Raw genomic sequence first — 22,827 nt, forward strand, 5'->3', positions numbered from 1 at the left:
GGCAGCAGTTTTATGCATTTGCTAAACTGAACAGACATAAGCAAAACAAATCTGAGACACTGCAAATTAATTTCAGAGCCCAAAAACCTACAAATAGAATTGCCAAAGAGAGTTCTTATTTATCATACAAAAATTTTAAGAAGTACTGCAAGATGCCATGAGAGGCTTATCAACACATGCCATTTTGATTTATACAAGTTCGCAATATAAACCATAAAGCAGAGGGTAATTGAATTCATAATAGGCTGACAGATTGCTGAGTCAATTGGGGACTATGAGCAAATGAGATGCTTCCACTGGATTTCTGCAGGGATCAGTTCAAGACCTGTTGCTATTCAGTATTTGCATCAATACTGGAGATCAAAATTTATTTTTAAAGTTACTGGCAATAATATCTGTGGTTGGCAGAAACTAAGAGCATGGTAAACAACCAGGCAGGCAGAGAGTGATCTGCCTCATCGAATTTAAAAAAGAAAAGTAGAAGCAGACACTTCTTGCATCAGCTAGGATGATTCAAGTAGAAAAGATTTTCTTTTAATAACCTACCAAGACACTCTGAGACAGACAGACAGACAGGAACATCCTTCTAGAAGTACCCAGATTTAGCCTGTAATTTATCAGATGTCTACCAGCTGAGCAGACATCCTGAGGCAGAATGTCCTGATGGATAACACATGATTATGAAAGAAGATTCATAGTCAGGCAGCAAGAACTATCAAGGGGATAGAGAGGTTCTCCTATGGAAAGTCAGAGGCCACCAGGATGGGTTACTTGAGAGAAAAAGACATGAGAGGAGCTATAATAAAATAACAAACAATGCATCAGTGACAGCACAGCAATTCCCTTTCTGTCTGACCTCGAACAACAAGGGGCTCTTCAATTAAAGATAAACTCGAAATCATAAGAGGAAATTCTCTCTGCATAGCACATATTATACATGGAATTCGTTGCCTCTAAAACCTGCCGACAACAAAGCACATACAAAGTCCTGACATACCAGGATTCAAAAGAATATGTTCATAGAGGCATTCACCCTTCTGCTGCTGACCCTGCTGCCAGACCTCCATTAAGGACTCGAGATGATCCATCCTACTGAATTCACTCCACAAATACAATCACTATGGGTCATGGCAGAAACATCACAAAACCGGCAAACTTCAGAGACAGTGCTTGCTTTCTAAGCTGATGATAATGGCTTACAAGAACGGCAAAAAGGCTGGATGCCTCCAAGAACTGTGCGAAATGAGAGTAATTTTAAACCTGTTGCTGTTGTTATTTACCGTGCAGATTTGTTGCAACAGCAGGGACTGGAAAGACCCCAGCGAGCATTGTAAGGAACGCTCCATGTGCACATGGGACAACAGCTCCTTCTCTGTCCTAGTCTACTAGTCCTTAATGATGGCTACTTGGCAAGTGTGGGCATCCTCTTCCTTACCTTAGCTCCAATTCAAAGTCCCAAGCACTGAAACTACAGCACTGCCTTCTTCCTGATGCCACAGGCAGTAGCTAGACTTTCTCTTCACACTGCCCTGTTGCTTACAGCTTGCGATCCCATCAGCAAGAGTAACCCAGAGTGAGCTCTGAGACTTCAAGTAGTTTATTTATAGCCGAAGTTTATCATGCCTTGGAAAAAACAATCCAGGACAGATTATTAAAAGGAAAAAAAAAAAAACCCAAAAAACAAAAACCACCCAGTCTTGCTGTATTCAAAGGAATTCATTACTGTTTTCACATTCCTGACAATGGTGTTACAGCAAGTAAAAATTGAAAGCATGAGGTTTCCATAGCAATTGTTAAAATGACAAGTTGCACCTACTAAGTAATTTAAAAATAAACAAATCACTTTAAGAATTGAGGGTATGAAGTTAGCACAGTTTATATTCAATATCGGTTGTCCTTAGGCAAAGGGGATGAGGTGTTCTTTCCCCACATCTAAACAGCATATTGACACTCCCTAACCCAACAGCCATCATGCGGCAATCATTTAGGAAACTTTGGCTACAGATTTATTAATATCCATTGTTAAGACAGTATTCTGAACAGAGGAAAAATGATACACTATTTCTCTTTGTAAACATTATTTTTCTCCCTGTGTGTACAGAAGCCTTTCTTCCCATTTTTAAGCCTCAAAAAGACAACACTGTTGTCATGAACACTGTTTGAAGACTTGACTGGTGGCATCTCAGAGAAAGAAAAATGAGAAATGTACTATTATTGTTTAATAATTTTCTCACCAAGAGCAAAAATGTAGACATGTAGGTCAACCAGATATAAACTCTGATTTCTCTTTAATATTCACTTTAAAGAAAGAAGGATCTTTACTCCTTTTACTTTCCAAAACCAACACATTTTAAACTGAGGTGCCTTTATAATCACAATAACCATCTCGACCCCCACACATTTACACAGAGATAAAACTTCAATGTAAGACTGTGTGAGAGAATGCTGAAGGAACTCATTGCTTTCCTCCCTGTTCCTTCTTGTCTTACTCTGCACCTGCTAGAATGAAAACCTCTTCACTGCAGTGGTTCTCTTCTGCTAATTCATGCAACAATTTTATTGTGGCCCACTATCAGTGGTCAAAAATAGTGACTATAAAACTATCAAAGTCTTTTATCTCCAAGAAATTGCAGTTTTTCTCACACTGCTTTCCTCTCCTGCTTAACTAATGGGGTGGTGATGAGTTAGTCCCTTTGGAATGAAGAATCTAATTAACATCTATTAGGTGTTTAAACATTAAATAGACTGTAGTAATTTAATATTCAAGCTAATATGATATTTCATTCTATAAATGTGCGTTTCTGCTGTTGGGTGAAGTTTTTGCTCTTTGTTATTCAGAGTCTCAGAGAAGTCAATCAGAGTGGTCCCCAGCCTTACAATTCTATGAATTTACACAGAATCACAGAAGGGTTCAGAGTTGGAAGGGACCTCTGGAGATCATCTAGTCCAGCCCCCTTCTAAAGCAAGTTCACCCAGAAGAGACTGCACAGTCACATCCAGGAGGGTTTTGAATGTCTCCAAAGGAGACTCCACAGCCTCTCTGGGCAGCCTGTTCCAGTCCTATGTCACCCTCAAGGTAAAAATACTTTTCCTCGTATTCAGGTGGAACTGCCTGTGTTGCGGTTTGTGCCCGTTGCCCCTTGTCCTGTTGCTGGGCACCACTGAACGGAGCCTGGCCCCATCCTCCTGACACTCGCCCTTAAGATACCTGCAGGCATTGGCAAGGTCCCTTCCCAGTCTTCTCTTCTCCAGGCTAAACAGCCCCAGCTCTCTGGGCCTTTCCTCATCAGGGAGATGCCCCAGTCCCCTCATCACCTCCGTAGCCCTCCGCTGGCCCCTCTGCAGTAGTTCCCTGTCTCTCTTGCACTGGGGAGCCCAGAACTGGACACAGCCCTCCAGATGTGGCCTCACCAGGGCAGGGGGGAAGGATCACCTCCCTCAACGTGCTGGCCATGCTCCTCCTAATTTATTTGGAAATCACTGGGGTTTTCCCAGACAAACTAGAAAACGGAACTCTTTTTGTAATAGAATTAAACTTGAAAAGGAATAAAAACTATTTCTTTTTTTTTTTTTACTATTTAATTTCTATTTTCTAGTGAAAGTCGTTTAACTGCAGTTCTCTGTTTAATTATTTGTGGAGATTCTGAAGCCCCCCAAAACTGCGTACCGGAACTATACTATATTGAGCATATGGAGATGAAATAAAGATGGAGATGGGGTTTGAAAAGTATCCACTATTAGGTAAATAGTGCAAGTTATAAAATCAGCCTAGAAAGGAGCTCAATTTTTTTCTTCTCCAAATTTCAGCTGAACTCACACATTTAGTGTCAATGCACTCCAAATAGGTATGTTATGTGTCCACTGCCTCCAAAAGTTCTTGATTAAAATGCAAAGGAAGTTAAAAGATTTTATTGCTCATAAAGTAGGATTCTAAAATACAAAAAAAAATAAAAAGTTAAAGCAATACTTTTTGACTAGTGGATAGAATGCTTGAATAAATCAACTGAAAACTGTGGATAATTAAATACACTTAGAAATAAAAGGAACAATCATGCACATGAGGGGGAAAAGAGATTACTATCTATACAGGTATACTTACATAGTATATAGGCTTACCTTTATGAACACCCATCCGCATATGGGAACGCACATCTATGACACACACTGACACTGCAAGGACGAGCTCTTAGCAGCATATGCTGAATTTCTCACACTCCTACACATACAAATAAGAATGCAGTCTACAAACCCTTTAGTCAAAACAGTTAATAGTGTACTATTTCGTGTACTGCAAAACCAGCAGCAATCCTAACTAGCGGACTATTATATACTGCACAGTTAGCGATCCACGTAACAGCTGACTTGAGAAGGTGCAGCCCTGCGCTGTGCTTGTCTCTCTCTTAACTTTGCCCAGATCATCTACTCTGTGGGAGTCTACCCAAGCGAAGAAAGCAAAGATTTCCAGCATATGTGTAGACCATATACAAGAAAATTAACCTTACGTATTGGTCCATCCCATCAAACACAAAAAATGCCATCAACTGTAAGATCAGCAAAGAATAGATATCATTTTCCTAAAGTATACTTCTGCTTCATAAATCCTGAATATACTTATTAACTCTGATTATCTACATAAATAATTTAAGTTCCTGGGAAAGTAGAATCAAGATTGAAGGATGGCATGTTAGTACTTAATTAAGTATAGCTTACAGTGATGTCCAACATCCTTTTAAGCCTTCATTTCCAGACAACAGAACAAGGTCAAAGTAAGTAACAGGGCTTTCTTGTTTAAGGATACTGAATTTCCAAAGATTTCACAGGGTCTTTACATACTGTAAAGATGTAACAGCAAAGAGAAAGAGACAAATGGAGTCTTGTGGGATTTAAATACAGCACACAGACTGTTATCCCTCACCCTTTCACCTCAGGAAAAGGCAGGTGAAAAATCCACACTGAATACCTCAGTATGTAAAGCCATGCATACTTCAATTAATTTTTTGGAGCCAAAGTTTGCTTCTCTTGTTCACAGTGGTCTCTTCTGCCACCACAATATGCATAAAATTGTCCAGACTGTTTCTCTTCTTTACAGGAAAAATGATCATTTTATACACAACACAAAGAGCATAGTAGTGATTGCTCTTTAATAGTTAATTGAGAGCCTACATGACTTAACTCAGGATATTAAAATCAATCCCCCAATTATTTAAGTGAACTTTTAGCAGTTCTCACAGATGTATCCATACTTGTCCTACATAAATTAATACCACACAGGAAGAATCTGACAAGCATGACCTCTGGAATGAGTAAAAGATGTAGGACAGCTGTACAGTATGTACACATGTGCTACAAAGTATCACAAATCCACCTCTGCATCTGGAGTTATTTGCAAGTTCAACTACACAAGTATCTAGTGTTAATTCTTCTGGACATTTTTATCCATCTACACAAATGTATGTATTTTAACATACAAACTCCAGTAAATTTACCATACTCAGTTTTCCATAGAAAGAAATATTTAGTTACTGAGGAAACCCTTCTGCAAAAAAGTCTACCTCATGAGTTCAACGTACTCTCTCACTTAGCTGTTCCTGTTGAATTCTGCCTTTTTTTCTTTTCCCAGGATTTTGCACTACTGCTTTTAAACAAAGACCTTCCTCCTTTTTTAAAAAAAACTACTTGATTAGTTTTAGTTTGCAGCATCCTAGAAATAACCTGGTTTCCTCATGTCCTTCAGAACTTGTATGTGTACTACGAACCAAGTGTTACTCCTGTAATCAGCAAGCTGGAACTTCTCATTGACTCAAAAGCTTTCAGAAGTTCCACAGTGAGCTGGTTTGAAAATTCACAGAAGCAAGTGGATTCCACCAGATCAGAGACTCTTTTAAAAAAGAGCTAGGCATAAGCAATACTCAAACGAATGGCTGATTTTTATTGCCATAGTTGCACTGTAGATATTCTCTGCATCATGTATTTCCATAATGCATTCATTGCAAGCCTTCATGCTGAACACCGAAACTAAGCAAGTCAGTAAACTTTACCTGGACAGCATACATTGAGATTCAAATTAAGAATAACCATTTGTTTAAGTTTTCTCTGGCTGCTGCAATCATTGTCTGGGAGTTTTAAGGCATGTGAGCTTCTCTGTCTTAGCCATTTAGGGAAAAAAACCCTTGTACTTGTTATCACTTTGTGTCCTTAAATATTTAATTAAAAATACTTGTTTTGCAAACCTGCTTTTCTGAAAGATTATTGAAAAATCAGTCCAATGACTAGAAGCTAAAAAAAGTTATTTGCCTCAGATCCTACAAGTCATAACAGATTTTCCTATCGCATAGAAAAAATTAACACTACCCACAGTCCTTCCATTAAGAGAAGAAAAAGTTAACATATTCCAAATCATATTTTAAGACCTCAAGATTTGTTTTGCTTTTAAACACTGCATTTTGTTTCTTATTTTACATTTTTGTTACAAAACCAATAAACAACAGGGTTTTTTACAAAGAAACATACACAGGTGTCACCTAGTCACAATCTGCCATCCTATGAGAGATTATCAGTCTTCTTCCTACTACATGCACTGGTAAAAATAAACTCAGTACCATGTGAAAAAAGACCATGAAACACAAATATGAGCACATATGGTGTCACAGACTTTGTTTACATAGCAAGTAGTGAGGTGAATTAGAGCAGATTAGCAGATCAAAACATTTAATGCCAATGCTCTTTACTTCTTCCATTAGATGCTCTTTGAGGTTTATTTTAGACTAGACTTAGACTTGTTCATTGGACCAAAAATGCAGCTCAAAGTTTTATGATGAAAAGCTATCCTACAGATCTTTGTTCCTCGACTGAAGGGACTCCTCTTCTAGGAAGTGTCACACTGCCCCTTTCATGTTTCCTGCAGATGACAGTAGCATGTCAGTTCACGCACTGCCAGTAGACTCCACCATAAAGTTTCTATATCCCCTATGTTCCATATCGCTGGTCACAGAACCAAAACATATGCCAGTGCCTTCTTGCCAACAACAGACAGGATCATTCATGATGTCCCCAGTGCCAATGAGCATCATGAGTGATACTACATACCCTTGCGGCCCTCTGCCAATGGTGCAGCACAGGCCTAACTTAACTGTGCTATTACTGAATGCATCATGGAACCGCAATCTACATTTGGTCATCTGAAAGACACTGGGCTACATAGGACAAACACTGTGAAAACGTTTCCAATGCCCTCCAGATTCAGGGTATCGCTTTTAGTCTGAATGATCTAAGAGGACATCTTTGAGACCTTCCTTCAGACTGAAACACTCAGCACAGTTTCTGCAGTACCTGTATGCACAGTTCTCTGCTCTCTTTGTCATAGGTGGGTCATCCAGAAATCCATTTGTATCAGGACTTTGCTCCTTCACTGCAAACAGTCATCAAGCCACTCAGCATTCACAAGTGCATGGAGTGGAACGGGAGGAATACCACTGGACATGAATGTCTCTCAATTCAGCAAATGTTATGCAACGATTAAAAAGGAACTGATTCCCAATACTTCTCTCTGTCCTTAGTTTTCCGCTTCTCCACAACTGTGTGCTTCACACATTCCTTTGATGCATTCAATTGATTTTTTGGGGGTAAACCTTGTTAATTCAACTATGCCTTACCACAGCCTGCAGTGCCCTTCCCTTTATAGCCTTTCCAGAGTGTGACTTTAACCACTGCATTTCAAAGAAATAGTATCATTCTGAATGATATTTGTTGTGCAAGCAGATAACTGCAGGGCAGGGACAGGATCTGACACACCAGAAGTACCAGCACCACTACCACCACAAGGTAGGTCCTTTATACACTGTGTTTGAGGAGAGACAGACAGTGTGGCTGGGGTTTTGTGCAGAAGCCTAGGAGGGCTGTGTTATCGAGGCACACCATGTACATGATTTCTGCAGTTGCCAGGACTATGCCTGGCACACCGGCAGAGCTGGGATGGCGCAGGTGGTCTCTGATGGAGCTTGTTGCTCCACAGAACTTCCCTCACAGCTCACAGCCCCTGAGGAATCATCTCTCGAGGCACAGCAGCTCTCGCAGTCAATGCACACACTCATGTCGCCTTTCCACAGCTCTGGACCAGTGCCCTAACTTCACCTGAAACCTCCTAAGCACAGTCCCACACTCAGTACGTGTACAGGAAAGGAGCACGCACACTCACTCAGGCAGGCATCTGGACCACTGATTTTGCAGTTCCCATTGCCTGCCTTGGCAGAGGGAGGGTGCTCCTGCATGTTGTCTCGTGGGTGTCCTCTGGGAGTTGCAGGCATGTAGACATGTAAAACACTGTAGGTATATTTTTCCCTGGACTTTTCTCCCACACTATTGGTCCTGGGACTGAGGGCATGGATGTTCTCTAGAGCACTGAGTTTGGTGGAGTGCTCTCCCCTCCCCTAAAGATCTGTTCAAGATCTTTCTAGTAGAGGCACATGCACCATGCCAGCTCTGAAGCATGGTCTTCCCACCTCATCAGGAACATGGTCTTCATCTACTTGAAATGAATGCAGCACTGCTTGTCAGTCCTCTCTCACTCTGCAGCAGGCTTGACATTGGCAACAGGGTGGTTTCTGGAAAAACCTTTGGGCCTTTCAAACCACAACCTGTCAAGCCTTGGGTTGCCCCTGCTCAACATTCTGGGAGGCCAATGCAACAGTTGTCACTATTGCAAAATGCAGCAGTGTGAAAGGAGGTAAAAAAAGATGTTCATAAAGGAGGAACAGCAAAAGAAATAGGATGGGCGAAGATGACAGAAGCAAAAGCTTGGGAGCAGCTGAAAGTCAGAACAAGCAGACATCTGGCAGTCATTAGCAAATATGAAGTCACACATACCATTTGGCCCTTTTGCATAGCACAAGAAGCACTTCAGAATAAGGTGAGAGCTCTTGACAGTTTTAAAGCTTTCTGTTGGGATATGTACTTTTCATTTGTTCTAGAAATCTTCACAGCAGTGCAGTCCCACTCATTGGATCCTTCCCTTTTATCACAAGTGGCAAAACTTCTCTCAGCTTTCTCTGTAAAGAGTCATTCATATGTCTAAAACCCCTCTGTGAACTAAATCAATAAGCATGGACAATCACAGGACTTACTTCAGAACTGCACTACTTCTGTGATTTCAAGCATCATGTAGACACCCCCCTAATGATCGTTGCTTTTCTGAACTTTAGGATTCTTGACCTGCTTCAAAAGGTGTCTTCTGCTTGTGAGAATTTCTCTTCTAAGTTTATAGAGTGAACTTCCAGCAGTCAAGTATACTTCTGTCCTCCAAAACAGGATGCAGCAAGCCACAGTCCATTCTGTAGTGCCTGATGCAGTACTACCCAAACAGTTTTGGACACAACCTCACCTAACTGCAACTGCCCATGCTTCCTCAGTATCCCCAGGATTCAGAAACATACTTACTCAAAATTCAGGCACAATTCCAGCACCAGCTATCCACCAACAGCAGCGTGTAAGTTCGTAACAGTGAAACACATTTCAAGCAATACCAACTTAACTGGTTGTGCAAACACCAAAGGGTTGTTTTGATAATGCTTGTTCCTGAAAACAGTAACAACCCATTTCTGTTCTAGTATGGTCATCTTCAGTTGTATGATGTAATAGCAGGAAAATGGAGAAAGTTTAATCATAATACCCACTTCCTCATGCAGAACTTCTGCACCTATGGAGGTCTGTAAAACAGTATGTTTCCACGATGCCATGCTGACTCCCCTGCTCCAGAAGCACTAGGTACAGATGGTTCTCTAACAGTTGCTATATTCACAATATCATCAAAGCTTGTTTCATCTGCTTTTTCATGTCCTCAGTGTCCAGTACATTCACTATACTTTTGCAGTTCTTGGATGCTCTGAGTTACCATTGGATTTCCCTTAATGGTTCACATGTTTCTCATTACCACCACAAATCAACAGAGGTGATTAACATGTCACGACGGCAGAGCAAAAACAACTTCTGCCTCCAGGACAGTCGGAAAAGACAGAACAATTACAAGGTGGCTGTCATGCTGCACAGCATTGGAGAAGTCTAGATATACCCAGAATTCCTAATGTCAGGTGAATGTAGACAACCAAGCCTCGGCATGCTGAAGAGCTAACAACATTGGTGCTTTTACATAGAAAGTCTTTCACTATCATTGATGGATACTGGATTCACTCCCTGAACAATAAAGAGTAAGGTTCAAGCAACACTGTATCTTCTTGCCTGGTGATTAGACTATCAACAATAACTTCTCAAAAAAATAACAATGTAAGGCAGCATGATTGCTTTTTTGAGCATCAAAGTTAGGATGCAGCAGGCCACTCTAACTGGACTAGTCTCCTCTCCACCTCACTGCGTTTCATCCCCCAAGGAGAAGGACCAAGCCCTGAATGTCATCTGAGTCTTGGCTTCAGATGCTTTGAGTGATAGAGGCAGGAAAGAAGAGGTAAGTCTCTTCACAAGTTCTTGCTCCAACCCAGATCCAGCAAGAATCTGTCACCTCCAGACATGCAAAACACAACATCCTCTCATAGATCCATAATAAAGATAGCCTAATGGCCTGTGGCTGAAGCCTCAGCAACACAGGTACTCTCCACCACCCGCCATTTCTAGGTTTGTTGTTTTGGAGTTCCTTGCCCCACTGAACATCACCAGTCACACAGATTAAATAGACAAGTTTGAAGAATAGTGAAGTCTTCCTTCAGAATTACTGTAGCAGATGGGAGAGTATAAACATTGAAGATATACACACAATTTAAACATATGTGGCATGAAGAATAGACAGGCATAAACAGGACCACCAACTGGAGGAGATGCTGCCTTTTCAAAGGCTGGCTTTTTAGAATGGATCATACCTCATACAAAACTGTAGTATTCCCATGAAGGAGAGGCCCATAGCAAATGTAGGAATGACCAACAACCCAGCCTAAATCAGAAGCTGCCCACCACACCTAAAATGAAAAGAAACCATAACTACAGTGAGGAGTTTTTAAGAGGAGTTCAAAAACATTTACATGACATTTAAACAGAATTACCTCACCAGGTTTGAGTCCATATACAGCTGACATTGTCCAGTTCAGCATAACTGCATAGCCACCTGTTGGTCTGACAACACCCTAAATGAGAAAATGTGAATATTTAAGATCATTTGCAGGATGCAATGATATTCCTGTCTTCAATGAAATTTTGGGGTTTTAGCAGCAATAGACTTAAAGTCTAATTCCAACACCTCACTTAAGAAAAGGACCCATTCCAACAAGTACACACGTGTGCTAGCATTCCCACTGAAGAAGTAACTTTGGAAAACAAGCAAAATACACAATAAAACAAACAAAATCCCAGCCCAAGGCCTAGATGACAATAATTTTCAGAAGATAACGAACAAAATTAGAATTCTGTCATTAAAACTGGACATACAAACATTTCTTCAACCTATGCTGACAAAAAATAAGAGACTATTTATTTCACTGAAACTATGGCCATCTAAATGCTAGGCATGTTTTAACTTCATTGCCTACACTCTCTGTATCATCACCAGAAAAGAGGAGCACCTGTGGTATTGCTCACCCCAAAAATAACTGGGGAAAATTACTCCCTGAAATGTACCACTCTTTCTGCACTGACTAATTTTAAAGATGTCAGAAAATTGGCTTAAACAAGATGTCTGTTCTTGAAACATCTAATATCTAGCCTGAATTATACATACGAATGCAAAACAAAGAACATCCCAGTCTTAGTCTAGAAGAAGGATTTGAAAATTAGAATGAGAGAGTATCAAATAGCATCATGCACCTTGGTAAGCCAAAAACAGGCTCCGGAACACTGTTAATAGGAAAAAAATTGAAATATTTTGTAATATTACATGTCTAATACACATTTCATCATCTTCTAGTATAGTGTTTCTGGAAGAAATAATTAAGTAAACTATATCCTGATGTTCTGAAGTAAAATTCAGATGAGATTAATCGGACCAAACAAATGTCTACAGTACAGACATTACAATGCAGCCGTCCGTGCTAGGCACAGTACATTCTCTTCATATAGTTAATAGGATGAAACAGACACTTTCAGGCCTTGTCTAAGAAATGAAGGACTGTAGAGACATATTAACTCATTAAAATGGATATTGCCACAGCAGAGAATGGTTAAATAACATTTCACAAATTTCAGAAAGCAGATTGCCTTTGTTAGTCTCAGCTTCTAACTTAGTCCCTGCTCTGAGATCAACAAAAGCTTTTTGAAGGTGTTAACTGAGTGATTTTACTTACATGGTGATTTAAAAGCAAGCTCCTTAAATGAACAAAAAAGTTATTTTATTCATTAAGTTACTCACTGTAGCTTAGCACAAGTTGACAAACTCCCTCGTATAAGGGTGACCCTTTCAAGGTGTCTATGTTTTCCTCCAGAGAGCCAACACTGTGAAGTAAACTTCTGAGAACTTTTATCTCTGAGATACTATATCTTGAAACTAACAGTCAAGGAAAATACCTGTTGTAACAACGGATGTTACGTGGACCTTTTGACAGTATAATTAAATAATTCAAGACACATACGTTGCTTTGAAGTGCCCACGTTCAAGGCAAAAGCAGAAGGCATTTTTATCAGCAAAACTGATGTTTGTTTTCCCTTATCTCCCCATAAATTCTGAACTTTATAGACAGCACCATTAAATAATTTTCTAGTAGCAGTCTAAGCACTGCCATACGCAGGGATGCATGATACTGTCTCTGAATTTGTACTGCTAAGACCACCGCTAGAAAATTATATTGAACTTGTCTTCTACACTTCAAAAGAGAATTGTTAAGTACCAAGCAAACACTCAAGAGTTTGCTTTTAAAATTGATCATTAAGACTGAATGACATTTGAAAGCAAACATTTTCAATGGATGCCCTATGTTATTACTCAATCTGAACTTTCATTTTCATGGGAATTATGTTCTCAGAACTATTCAGTAACACAAACCTTCAATACATGCTTCATTCCATTTAATCTGAAATGTCACTGACTGCATCTTATCGATGGGAAGATTAGCTAATATGTAAATAAGGAATAAGCAAAGACTATTCAGCAATAAATGCCATCACACAACTGATAATATTAACTAATGTTGCAGTTAAGTGACTATATTAGGCTTCTCTGAAACTGTTAAAACACAGAAGATACTAATGGATAAAAAACATTCTGCTGTCCTCAAAAGTTTATACTGCACAAACATTTTGATGTAAATGCAGTTTATATTACTCTATTTAAATAAACAAGCATGATTTATTCCTATGATTTTAAAGCAGTGAAATGTGAATAAATTAGATTAAACTATTTCTAGCAATGTTTATCATTTATAGCAGTGAGCTCTGGCAAGCATTTTCAACCTTTTTAATTAAATGTTTTCTCAAGTGGAACTGCAAATAGGTTGGACACAGACAGACTACAGATAATCCTTTACCTTGGGCAAGCCTGTTGTTCCAGATGTATACAGAATATAAAGTGGATGGTCTGAGGGAACGGAGACACATTTATAACACTGTGCTTTTGCAAGCTCTTCTTCCCAGTCAAGATCACGACCTGGGGCAAGAGGAACATGGCCCTGCCCATTGAAAAACAGAAAATTTTTGAAAGAAAAACAGATGGAATAAATGGAATTGGGTCAAAAAACGTGTCCTATGCAATTTTTTGTACAGTAATCTCTCTGCTGAATTAGTTATATTTACTATTTAAATTTTATGAATAAAAAGTTCTCTCATAAAATTAAAAAAAAAACTACAACAGATACACTAAAAATTTTACTTGTAAAAGAGAAAAGGCACATGCGATACATACACATCTGAAATATAACAAAGGCACAACAACTGTACACCCACCAAATTAGGTCGCTTGTAAATGAGAACTTTGTCAGGTTTGCTCTGTACCCTTGCCAGTGCTCCTTCTAGAAGGGATATGTATTCCACTTTCCTTTTTGGTTCTACTCCAAAACTTGCTGTTACAATAAGTTTGGGCTAAAATAAAGAAGTTAGATTGTTAATATACACATTTGAAATGTATTTTATATAGGTAAGCTAATAATATGTTTTCCATTAAGTCCTTTGATTAATGATGCTCTGCATATAAGATCTTTTTTTACATAATCAGAAACAGAGGGTTTCAAACAGTTTTGTAAGGAAATCAAACCTGTGTGATCTTGCATCTGGTTTTTTGTTCAGGAGCGTATCAATAACTTCTGACACTTCACTATTTTCAACCAAATTTGAGTAATAAATTAACAGTATTAAGTTCTTGCAAGCTGCACAAAAATTAATGAACAAAGAGAAAAACCCATCTCCATTTTAGCCTCTCCATTAAGGAAAAGTGGTACAGGGATGTCAACAATCATCTGCCCCGTTTGGCCTGCTTTCTAATTATCTGCCTGCACTCAATGGTGTATTTCAGAACTAGCTGTAGCACTTTGCTGGCTCTTTTTCAGCCTGCAATTAAACAGCACTGGAGGGAAAACAGGAGCAAGAGGAAAAAGAAGGCAACCAAGAGATGACAGAAAACTAGAAATACAGGAAGAGAAAAAGCTGAAGTCATAAGGCACATGAGGGAAGTAAAGCTAGAATCTTTCAAGCGATGGTTGCAGGACTCAGGATGCAAAACCACTAAAAATCAGATTTCCATAGTTCTAGGGTTTTTTAGAATAACTTCTATTTCCAAATGTGGATTTAGCATATTTGTCATTAAATTAACCTCAGCTCTTACATAAGATTTCTTAAGTCAAGAAATCTGCATACAAGCTTGTCGTGGTTTAACCCTGGCCAGCAACCAAGCACCACACAGCCGCTTGCTCATTCCCCCCTCACCCAGAGGGATGGGGAGGAGAATCAGAAAGGAATGTAAAACTCAAGGGTTGAGATAAGAACAATTTAATAAGTAAAGCAAAAGCCGTGCATGCAAACAAAGCAAAACAAGGAATTCATTCACTATTTTCCATGGGCAGGCAGGTGTTCAGTTCAGCCACCTCCAGGACGGCCGGGCTCCATCACCCGTAACAGTTACCCAGGAAGACAAATGCCATAATGCCGTATGTCCCCTCCTTCCTTCTTCTTCCCCCAGCTTATATACTGAGCATGATGCCATATGGTATGGAATATCCCTTTGGCTAGTTCGGGTCATCTGCCCTGGCTGTGCCCCCTCCCAGTTTCCCTGTGCCCCTCCAGCCCTCTTGCCGGCAGGGCTCAAGAAACTGAAAAGTCCTTGACTCAGTATAAACATCACCCAGCAGCAAGTGAAACCATCCCTGTGCCATCAACATTGCTGTCACACCAAATCCCAAACACAGCTGGACACCAGCTACTAAGAAGAAAATTAACTCTATCCCAGCTGAAACCAGGACAAAACTATTTTGACTTAGATCCCAAGATACAGTATTTTTATTTCTTGTATTTCAGGAAATAAAATGCAGCACGAAATAAACTATGTGTTAGAACACATTTTAATTGGAGAAGACTGAGTCTTCAATCTCCTTGCTTTTGGAGTTTTAGAAGTATATTTATATTATGCTCCTCAGTTTGATCAAGCTAGTTTACTAATTGTATGCATTAGCATAAATCTCATTAACTAGGCACAAACCGCAATGACACAGTTTAGGCTGCATTAAACTCAGCACAGAAAGCACAGATTAAATTGTTTTCTTGTGCAATAATAAAACATTTCCTGTCCAAATGTGTCATTCAGGGAAGTTTGCTAATTAGTGTGTATTCAAAATAAAGATTTCAGATGAGCTTTAAAATTTCAGCATTTGTCATCTTTCTCTTTTGGGATGCACTGATTTTAATAAAAGATGATACAATACAATGCAGTTAAACTGAAAATTAATCTGGAGGCTACCCTGAAATTAGACTGTAATTAATGTAAGATATTAACACAGTTCTATTCAATTGTTAAGATGAAAGGCTGTTGTCAACAGCAGGTTTACAGTCATTTGTAATTGGTGCCACCTCTGCTTATCAAGTGCTTTGAATGCAGTAAAGAAGCCTGAAATAACCAATACTAGATTGGCTAAGGTGACATATTTCCCAAGTGAGGGTTGCTACTTGGAAGCATCATGGATTGCAAAGTTCCATTACTGGCTTCACCTGCTGTTTTCTAGTGTTTTACCTGTCTGCCTACTGAGAGTATTTCCCCTGCATCTCTGCTTCAACAGTGCTTTTATATATCAGTTCCCACTTCTTCATGCAGCCCTACACAGTAAGATTAGATAGGAATATAACTAGTTTGAAGAAAACAGAAAGTTCAAAGGTTTGCTGAAGAAGGAATGCTGGCAATAGTGAGCTGTAGGAAAAAAAAAAAACAAACACACAACATAAAAAGGTAGAAATGAGATAAAGCAAGGCCCAACAGAGTGAGTCCAACAATTTTACCCTGTTGTAAACATTCCTCCTACAAATTCTTCTATAGTCTCTAATAGCATACAAGGTAAAGTTTAGAAAAAAACAATAAATACATTTTATTGGGCCAGTTAATAAAGCTGCAAAACAGCCAAACTGAAAACCAGCTAGCTTTGGGGCACAAAACGTCAAGACTGTCACCAAGATGTTTACTGAGGTTTACAGCACTCAGGCCCTCATTACTGAACACACAAAGCTCTTTCACCTTCATGCCCCAGCCATACATCTGATCATAAGCCTATGCTCAAACTTACCCATGCCTTTGTTGTGCCACACTCCTCATTAAAAAAAGTGACACTCATTTTAAAAAAATCCAGTGCTTATGCAGTAATTATATAGCTCCACTGCACCTGCTGGTACTGCACCAGCTTCATTGTTAGATGATCCATGCCAGACTGCCATGCACATTAAGTTCTGTCAGATATTATACTGTGGTCTAAAAAAGGAGACCTGAATCATACCATACAAGTAGTTAAAAACAAAATGCAATGTATTGCCTTCTAATCTACAATACATATTCCAAAAATAAACAGTGCTTCAAGACAAGAAAAGAGACTGGACTGCAAGTATGATAAGGCAATTGTGCATCCTAAGTATCAGCAGCTGAGCTTGCTGCCTAATCACTCCAAAGGTTTGATCATCTAATGATGAGAAGTCAGGGTAACCTATCACAGCTATACCTGTGCACCAGAACTATGTTTTATTCAGAATAAATGAAACAGAATAAATGAAACAAAAAAAAAAAAAAGAAAAGAAAAGAAAAGAAAAAATAGAGCTCATTTTTTCAAATAAGTCTTGTTAAAATTTCCAGATATGTCAGCTGTACATAAGTGAGCAATACACTGTTTCGAGCCTCAATAAAAGACAGTAACACTTCTGAGCAACTTGGGTGTCTTGTACATATTGTATTTCAAAGAACTGTTGTCCACTTGCAAATCGTAATACTGCTTTAGTGAAGCATCTTCAAAAAACACATCTGAAAAAACTTACTTCTATTTTATTTTTCAGGGTTTGGATTTAAAAATCTAAAAAGTCCTCCGGAATTGCTATACAATTATTGTGATTCAAAAAACATGAGAAAAATTGATTGTTGAAGACATAGCAACTAACTTATTAAATAGGTGTATAAGCATACTGTTCTTAAGTAGCCTTCTCAGTTTTCCTAGTTTACTAAGATAAAGTGCTTAAACAGATGTCATGTTCATTTCTCAAAATATAGTTACTGTCCTTTTCCATCTGCTGGAAAAGCTGTAGGCAATCCAAGAGACTCCTGGAATGCACTGAGGATAACTTCTCAAGCCAGGTAATAGATAGCCCTACCAGAGCGGATGTGATACTGGACCTGTTGGTCACCAATGCAATTATCATTATGATAAAAATAACAAATTTTTATTATCTAAAATCAATTATAATGATCTCAATCAGTGACATCACGACTGGAGGCAGCCTGGGATGCAGTGACCATGCACTGGGGGAGTTTGCACTCCTGATGGATATGGATCAGGCAGAGTAAAGTCAGGACCCACAATTTCAGGAAAGCAAATTTCCAGCTCTTCAGGGAGTTAGTCAATAGAATGCCCTGGGAAATCACCTGCAGGGGCAAGGGAGCAAAACAGACCTGGTAGTTCTTTAATGACATTTTCTATAAAGCATAAGAGCTCTCAATCCCCAGGTGTAAGAAATCAGGAAAGAAAGGCAAGAGCTCAGCATGGCTGAGTTGAGATCTGCTGGTCAAACTGAAGGACGAGAAGGAAATGCATAGACAGTAGAAGCAGGGACAGGTATCCTGGGAAGAGTATAGGGATGCTGCCCTATCTGGACTTCCGTAAGGCCTCTGACACAGTCCTCTCTCCAAACAGGAGAAATACAGATTTGATGGGTGGATTGTTCAGTGGATGAGGAATTGGTTGGATGGATGGTTACATCCAGAGGGTAGTGGTTAATTGTTCCATGTCCGAATGGAGATCGGTGACAAGTGGTGTCCCTCAGGGATCCACAGTGGGACCAGTACAGTTTATTATCTTCATCAGTGACACAGACAGTGGGATTGAGTGCTTACTCAGCAAGTTTGCAGACACCAAGCTGAGTGGTGCAGTTGACAGGCCTGAGGGATAGGATGGTACTCAGAAGGACCTGGGCAAGCTCAAGAAGTGGGCCCATGTGAACTTCATGAGGTTCAACAAGGCCAAGTGAAAGGTCCTGCACCTGGGTCAGGGCAACTCCTGGTATCAATACAGGCTGGTGGATGAAGGGATTGAGAGCAGCCCTGTGGAGAAGGACTTGGGGGTATTGGGTCGATGAAAAGCTGGACAGGAGATAGCAATGTGTGTTCACAGCCCAGAAACCCAACCATATCCTGAGCTGCAGCAAAAAAACCATGGCCAGCAGTTCAAAGGAGGTGATTTTGCTCCTCTACTTCACTCTGGTGTGACCCCACTTGAAGTAGTTCATCCAGCTCTGGAGCCCTCAGCACAGGAAACACAGAAAGACATGGACCTGTTGGAGCAGGTCCAGAGGAGTGCCACAGAAACCATCAAAGGTAAGGAACACCTCTCCTGTGAGGAAAGGCTGAGAGAGTTGGGGCTGTTCATCCTGGAGAAAAGAAGGCTCCGGGGCAACCTTGCTGCAGCCTTTCAGTACTTAAAGAGGTCTTATAAGAAAGATGGGGACAGACTTTTTAGCAGGGCCTGTAGTGATAGGACAAGGGGTAACAGCTTTAAACTAAGAGGGTAGATTTAGACTAGATATAAGGAACAAATTTTTTGTGGTGACACACTGGAACAGGTTGCCCAGAGAGGTGGTAGATGCCCCATCCCTGGAAACATTCAAGGTCAGGTTGGACGGGGCTCTGAGAAACCTGATCTAGTTGAAGATGACACCATTCATTGTTGGGGGCTGGGGGGGGGGTTAGACTAGATGAGCTTTAAAGGTGCCTTCCAACCCAGCTATTCTATGACTCTATGAAAGTATCTTGTTTCGATACTGCGAACTCTGCACTCCCAGATTCAGGTGAAAGATGACAAGAAATGCCTGTTCTCCCATTCTGTACCACTGCCATCACAATTCACCACAGATGCCAACACTTGACAAAAGTAGAAACTCCTAGACCTGTTTAAAATTCAAGATAAACTAGTAAAGCATACGTACACTTTCATAGTCACTAGGATGTGCTTGTTATTTCTTTCACTTAGATCTTCCAATAAAATGTGAAGTTTGACCTTTCTTCCACAAGAGACCCTCACAGCCAGCCTTCCAGTGCACATCTTTAGTGACTTCTAATTAATCTTACCAACATTAGGTTCTATACTACAGCATCTAAACCAATTCACATAAAAGCCTAACAGAAAGGTTAGGGTGTTTTGACACTGATTCAATTAACTTCTGGGTGCAGCAGAATACCATCTATCACAGCTACTTATATACATAACTTAAAGATCATCTCAGTAGTGTTCAATTCACTTTTCAAAAAGCCTTACTGTGTTACAAAACTGGGGCACGTTTTCAAGTTTAGATTGCGGGTGTGCCTCTCCACTTACACTTTCGTTACACGTCAGATGGGCCAAAAATAATCCATAATATTTAGATCTGTCTTTTAAAGAAACAGAAAGGCAACAGAAATAAGGATTTAATCAATGGCCTGCAGTAATTCTATAGCTAACCCTTTGAACGCCTTGCTATGTGACCTTGGGTAAATCACTTAAACCTTCTCCATTTTATTTTTAATGATTAATTAATCCTGAAGCAAGGATTATGATTACTGCGCCTTCTCCCTTTGCTCCTCAGAGAAAATCCATTGGGATTAATTAGTTAATATTTGTGAAATAAAGTAAACACACTGGATGATTTGTATTGTACCAACCTTAATTTTAAGAGTTTATAATTTTTTCTTCTACATTACTTTTCCCTAATTCTATGAGTTAAAATTATTTTTTATAGCTTGCTAAAAAAGTGGGACAGTGGGAAGAAAGACAGAGAAAACTATGGAGCTGTTGTTAACTTTCCCCCAGCTTTTTTTTACAATTCTAACAAACCACTTCAGCCATTTCATGATCTTCTTTGTTAAAATATCATGGCGGAGAGGGAGAATGCATTCAACTTTCTACATACAGATATTCATAAAATTCAAGCCTTGGTGATCTGAAAAGCACTTCTGTACACAAAAATCTAAGCAAAAGTTCCACAAATCCTGTGGACTTTACCCTGCGTAATGTTTTGGCTTACACATCTAACCAACATGATTCAGTGTTAGATGGCTATCACAGATGGTCTGAATGATCCACGTGACGAAGCAAGATGACAAAGACTTTTGTCTTGTTCACTGGCAGAAAACAAGAACAGAAACTTCCATACAAACATTGTTACCTCGTTTGAAATTAATGCATAAACAAGCTACTAATACACATATAAGCTACTAAGTAGGTTAATGAAGTACTATTTGCATTTTCATTTACAAAGACTTAAATAATGCTTCAGAAGCTCAACTTGTGCTGAACTTGGAAGCCTTTAAAGTGTTCACCTCCATTAATTAAGTTCTCTGCAGAGTCACTTAAAGCAACTGGTTCCCTAGCTGCCTTGATTCATGTAGAAATTAGATTATATAGATTTGTAGCTGAAAAAATTTATTATTTAATTTGTGTAAACATCAAGTAAACCAACAAAGTCATTTAGGATTAGCAGCATTTTCCTCACAAACTTGAGGAAAATGCTGGGTGAAAAGCCAATTTTAAGGTGATGCTTTATAGAAAAAGATTGACAAACGGGAAAAGCAAGAATGCTCTAATCAGACAGCAGCATATTAAACTCATGCTTTTTTGAAAGAGGTCAAAATTTGCATCTCAGTGTCTTCTGCAAAAGTATCAACCTCAGCTCAGACATAGTACTTTGTTCATATTGCCATGTTAGGTATTATAAACAAATTGAGACTGCGTGCCACACAAAGAGAAATGTTGTTATCCTCTGGGGAAAAAAGAAACAAACAGGTTTTTGACATTGATTTATATGAGTAACTAATGAGATGGTTTTGTTCCAAACATGTATTACCTTTGCATGATCAATGCGAACAGAAAGCTCTTTAGATGCAAATCCGCCAAAAATCAGGCTATGGATGGCTCCTATTCTTGCACAAGCCAGCATACAGTACACTGTCTGTGGAATCATGGGCATGTAGATGACCACACGATCTCCTTTCTTCACACCATGTCTGACCATGACATCAGCTAACTTGGAGACCTGTACTGACAAAAGATTCACAACATATTAAAAGTTTCTCCCGATCTGCTGTTGCCTTGTAAAAGCCAACTTTCACACAATCAAAAGATGCAGAACATTAAGGAGACAAGCCAGTATGATATGGAAAGCTGATGAATGATGCAACCCAGATTCCATAAATTTAGGACAATTTCCTTGTTGCAAAAACCACTACAATATGCTTTTATTTTGTAAAATGAGAATAGACTGAGGTTAATTATTTTACACATTAGAGCAAAAAAAAATCATTAGCAATGTTTTGCAGATTTTTAAATGAAACACTAACCACTCATTTTTTTATCTGCATAAGTGCTTATATTTCTCAATTTTAGCTTTTAAGAATGGATGTAAACAGGGCGTTTCCTAACACAAATTCTGTCCTAACTAGCTATGTTTGAAACATAAATCAGTATGTAGTATTTTCTCTACTACAGTGTTGTAAACTTCTCAGAATCTGAGACAAGAAATCTTACTCCCTAAACCAAATGTAAATACAAATTCAGATAAACACATTTAGATTTAAAAAGTCATTTTTCCTCTCATTTTCACATTTCCATTTTTGTTATGCAGAAGCCTGAAGACTGACTATGCATGGCATAGCAGCAAAGCTCTGGAACTCAAGAAATGCGACAGATCAGCAGCAAAGTCAGCCAGCTGTATCACCATAAGAAAATACTTATTACCTCGACAGTATATAGTATTCTGTCACAAAACTAGTACTGAATGTTTCATTAGTACACCAGAACAGAAAATTTACCACATAATAAGTTCTGTAAGAGCATGGGAGCCTGTGACAAACACCGTGCACTTGCCCCAAGCTGCTTGTTGCAGCATGGAAATGTGACATCTTCTGAAAGAAAAGCAAATTTTTTTGCTGGCAATGGTTCTACATTAGTGGTAAGATTAAAAGTTGAATTCTCTAGGAAGTTCTTGGGATATCTGAAAACATATAAATCTAAGTTCAGAACAAAGGAGTTGCTTTGTCTTACAGGGGCACCTACAGTAGTGAAACTCTTCTTCAAGAGGTTGCCATTCAGTAGAAAATACTACAGTAAACAGAAGATGTCCAAACATTCTAATTTCTTTCACTATCAATATAACATGAATCTACTCATATATGAATTCCTCACATTTTACCTGTACTGCATTATT

General features: G+C 39.2%; 1 protein-coding gene across 5 annotated transcripts in view; it reads right to left on the reverse strand.

The window, feature by feature from the left end:
• ACSS3 (acyl-CoA synthetase short chain family member 3) overlaps nucleotides 1-22,827 on the reverse strand; it is a 98,891-nt gene that overhangs the window by 58,669 nt on the left and 17,395 nt on the right. For 2 of the 5 annotated variants that reach the window (XM_055808435.1, XM_027794267.2), the window contains exons 3-7: nucleotides 21,469-21,657; nucleotides 13,867-14,001; nucleotides 13,452-13,592; nucleotides 11,043-11,123; nucleotides 10,863-10,958 (exon numbers count right to left, since the gene is read on the reverse strand). In XM_055808435.1, coding sequence (XP_055664410.1) covers nucleotides 10,863-10,958; nucleotides 11,043-11,123; nucleotides 13,452-13,592; nucleotides 13,867-14,001; nucleotides 21,469-21,657 — 642 coding nt within the window. Of the gene's footprint in view, nucleotides 1-10,862; nucleotides 10,959-11,042; nucleotides 11,124-13,451; nucleotides 13,593-13,866; nucleotides 14,002-21,468; nucleotides 21,663-22,827 lie in introns of all 5 variants that reach the window. The other 3 variants (XM_027794268.2, XM_055808437.1, XM_055808436.1) reach the window with 3 other exon arrangements.

This window comes from Falco peregrinus, chromosome 6 (assembly GCF_023634155.1).
Source record: "Falco peregrinus isolate bFalPer1 chromosome 6, bFalPer1.pri, whole genome shotgun sequence".
In the NCBI taxonomy this organism is placed as follows: domain Eukaryota; kingdom Metazoa; phylum Chordata; class Aves; order Falconiformes; family Falconidae; genus Falco; species Falco peregrinus.